Source organism: Coenobita brevimanus, chromosome 48, assembly GCF_032717465.1.
Source record: "Coenobita brevimanus isolate Jiangsu-jjx chromosome 48, ASM3271746v2, whole genome shotgun sequence".
Classification (NCBI taxonomy): domain Eukaryota; kingdom Metazoa; phylum Arthropoda; class Malacostraca; order Decapoda; family Coenobitidae; genus Coenobita; species Coenobita brevimanus.
In genome coordinates, this window is record NC_137001.1 from 21,284,334 (window position 1) to 21,287,425 (window position 3,092).

Consider the following 3,092-nt stretch of genomic DNA (forward strand, 5'->3'; position numbering starts at 1 on the left):
AAGTGTGACTGTGCATTGTGGTGTTAAAGGCTAACTGTGTCCCTGTCTCCTGTATATCAAATATTACTCTGTGTTGTATTGTAACGGTGTAGAATTAAGGCAATAGATGTGTTAAGGTATACTGCCTGGTTTTTATGTCCTGTTCCTTTGTTGGTGCTTTACTTCCGGTCCGGAAAGAGGACCCCGCTCAGTCGCTAGTGTTTTTAGGACGAGAAGTCGACCTAAAAACACTCAGCATAACACTGGTGGCAAGCGGTGGTTCTGGATCCGAATAAAGCACGGAGGAACGATAAAGGAAAACTTGCACAATGCCAGCCAAACCGCACATTCAGTTGCCAAAATTCAACCCGGACCAATGTGACATTGATATGTATTTAGATATGATTAAAGCCCTCTTAGACATAGGGTTTGACTCGGACAAGGAGAAAATTGCAGTCACATTACCTAGCCTGGAAAAAATAATCCCCACTGTCACACCAAAAGTCGTCCCAGAACTGACATGGGACCAGTTCTCACAAATTGTGAGACAGGCTTTCATGCCTTCCATGGGCAGAGTTGTCGCTCTCTCGCAGCTCGACGCCCTCCCCAGGATAGACGACTCTCTTGACTCCCTATATGGAGCATCCTGGTTCTCCATCTTGGACCTCCAATCAGGATACTGCCAAGTCCCCGTACACCCCAAGGACAGGGGTAAAACGGCCTTCTCCTCTAAACCTCACCATCTTTTCCTGAGACTCAGCTGTCTGAGGCAACTGACAGCAAACCCTTTTCTGTATCCTCCTACTTTACTCATTTCAAAGCCAAAGGTGGCTGTTGTGTATAGATACACAACAAGTTATCTTGCTCTTGTGTTCCTGAACTCGATTCTTCTGAATTCTCTACACTCTGGCTTTGGCTTTCCTGTCATTCTCTGACTAACTATATCTGCGCTGTTTACTTATCCCCTAATTGTACTGACTATGAAAAATTCTTTGACTATCTTACTTGTACGATGGAACACATTCTATCCATTCCTCCTTTCTCTGAAATCTCCATTCTAGGAGATTTCAATGTTCACCACCACCTTTGGCTCTCCTCTTCTTTCACTGATCCACCTGGTGAACAAGCCTACATCTTTTCCATCCTTGACCTAGAGCAGCTTGTACAGAACCCTACCTGTATCCCTGCCCACCCTGGAGAGAGCTCCAACATACTTGACCTCTTCCTTACAACTAATCCTTCTGCTTACACTGTTCATCTTTCATTTCCATTGGGCTCCTCCAATCACAACCTTATTACCTTAACCTGTCCTGTCGCTCCAGTACGGCTTGTGGACCCTCCAAAGAAACGTTGACTGCGGCACTTTGGAGCCGCAGATTGGGAGGCCCTTAGGCAGTACTTCTTTGATTTTCCATGGAATGATTATTGCTTCCATGGCCGGGAGTCAACTGAGTGTGCCTTGCACATTACGAAGGTTATTTTCTCGGGCATGGAAGCATACATTCCTTTCTCATATCCTTTGACTAATGCAAGAAAGCCTTGGTTTAATCACACTTGTTCTAATGTTGTCCGCAACAAGGAGAGGGCCTATAAAAGGAACCAGAGCCAACCCACCCCTGAATCACATCTTGTTTATGTTTCTGCCCGGAATTTTGCTGTCTGTTCTTCATTCTGCTAAAAATAATTTCATCCATACTAAATGCTCTCAACTCTCCAACTCGAATTCTTCCCCCTTCTTCTGGCACCTTGCAAGAAACCTTTCTAACAACTTTACCTCATCATCTTTCCCTCCTCTCTCTTTCACTCTGATGGTTCTGTAGCTATTTCTTCTACTGATAAACGAGATCTTTTCGCTCAGACTTCTCCTCCAAGTCCACCTTAGATGATTCCTGTGCTGTTCCTCCATCACTTCCCCCCCCCCTCAGACTTCCTCATGGCTGACATTAAAATCTTCAGCTGATGTATTTTCTGCCATCACAGGCCTCAGTACTAATAAGGCATATAGGCCTGATGAAGTCACTCATGTTGTACTCAAGAACTGTGCTTCTGTGCTTACACCTTGCCTAGGCAAACTCTTTCACCTTTATCTATCAACTTGTACCTTTCCTTCTTGGTGGAAGTTTGCTCTCATTCAGCCAGTCCCAAAGAAGGATGACCATTCCCAAGCCTCTATAAGTCTCACCAATCTAAAACCAAGGTTTGGGTGGGGTCTGGCGCTGGGTGCAGCTATGCCATACTTCCTAAACGAGCGATGAGTAGATTCTGTTATATATGTAATAGGCATCACAGATAGGTACACACATACTAGTACAATATAAACGTAAGTATTCTAGCATATCAAAGGAAGGTAAACTTGTAATGCATATGGCTCTTGTACATCAATAAAGAAACGTGGCATACATATTTTACAGTGGTGCTGAAAAAAAATGTAGTTACTTTTACCGACTTTCACGGTAGTTCTAAGTTGGGTAAGTAATGTAACAATTACGTGTATAATATAATTTGAAGGAATCAGTAGAACATACGCTATTTTCTTAATAGAAATAAATAAGTTAAAACACTCACGAGCGGCAACACCAGGCCCATACTGGGAGTTAATCCATTGGAGGGAGATTTAAGCTTCTGTCACGTGCTTCCACTATTCACTTTCTATGTTGATGCAGACACAATGGCAGCTACGCCAACTCGCTCGCATCTACATAGTCAAGCCAAAGAAATGGCCTTCAAAGTAAGCCAGTATTTTCTGCAGGAGAAGAAGTACGGAGGAATTTTCTATGATGTTTCAAGGGCAATTCATCGAACAGCTGCAGCAACAGGACTTAGCAAGAGCAGGATTGAAGCAATACGCAGAGAAGCAAGAGATAATGAAGAAAACAACTCTCCAGAATTTACGTCTCCCAAGAAAAGGCAACGTGTAAAACCAATTGCAGACTTTTTTGATAACTTCAATGAAGATGTGTTACGCAGAACTGTTTTAAATTTCTATGACAGAAAAGAAATCCCTACCCTTGAAAAAATGCACGCAGAAATGAAGAGTAACCTCTCTTACCCCGGCGGCCGTGAAACTTTAAGAAAAGTTATGAAGAAAATAGGATTTCGGTACGCAAGCATTG

At 43.2% G+C, this 3,092-nt stretch overlaps 1 protein-coding gene across 1 annotated transcript in view; it reads left to right on the top strand.

Annotated features, from left to right (window-relative positions):
* Nucleotides 1–3,007: 3,007 nt before the first annotated feature.
* The window catches only part of LOC145399322 (uncharacterized), a 960-nt gene continuing 875 nt past the window's right edge, over nt 3,008–3,092 (top strand). The window contains exon 1 of the mRNA XM_080271981.1: nt 3,008–3,092. This exon is cut by the window's right edge and continues 875 nt beyond it. Coding sequence (XP_080128107.1) covers nt 3,008–3,092 — 85 coding nt within the window.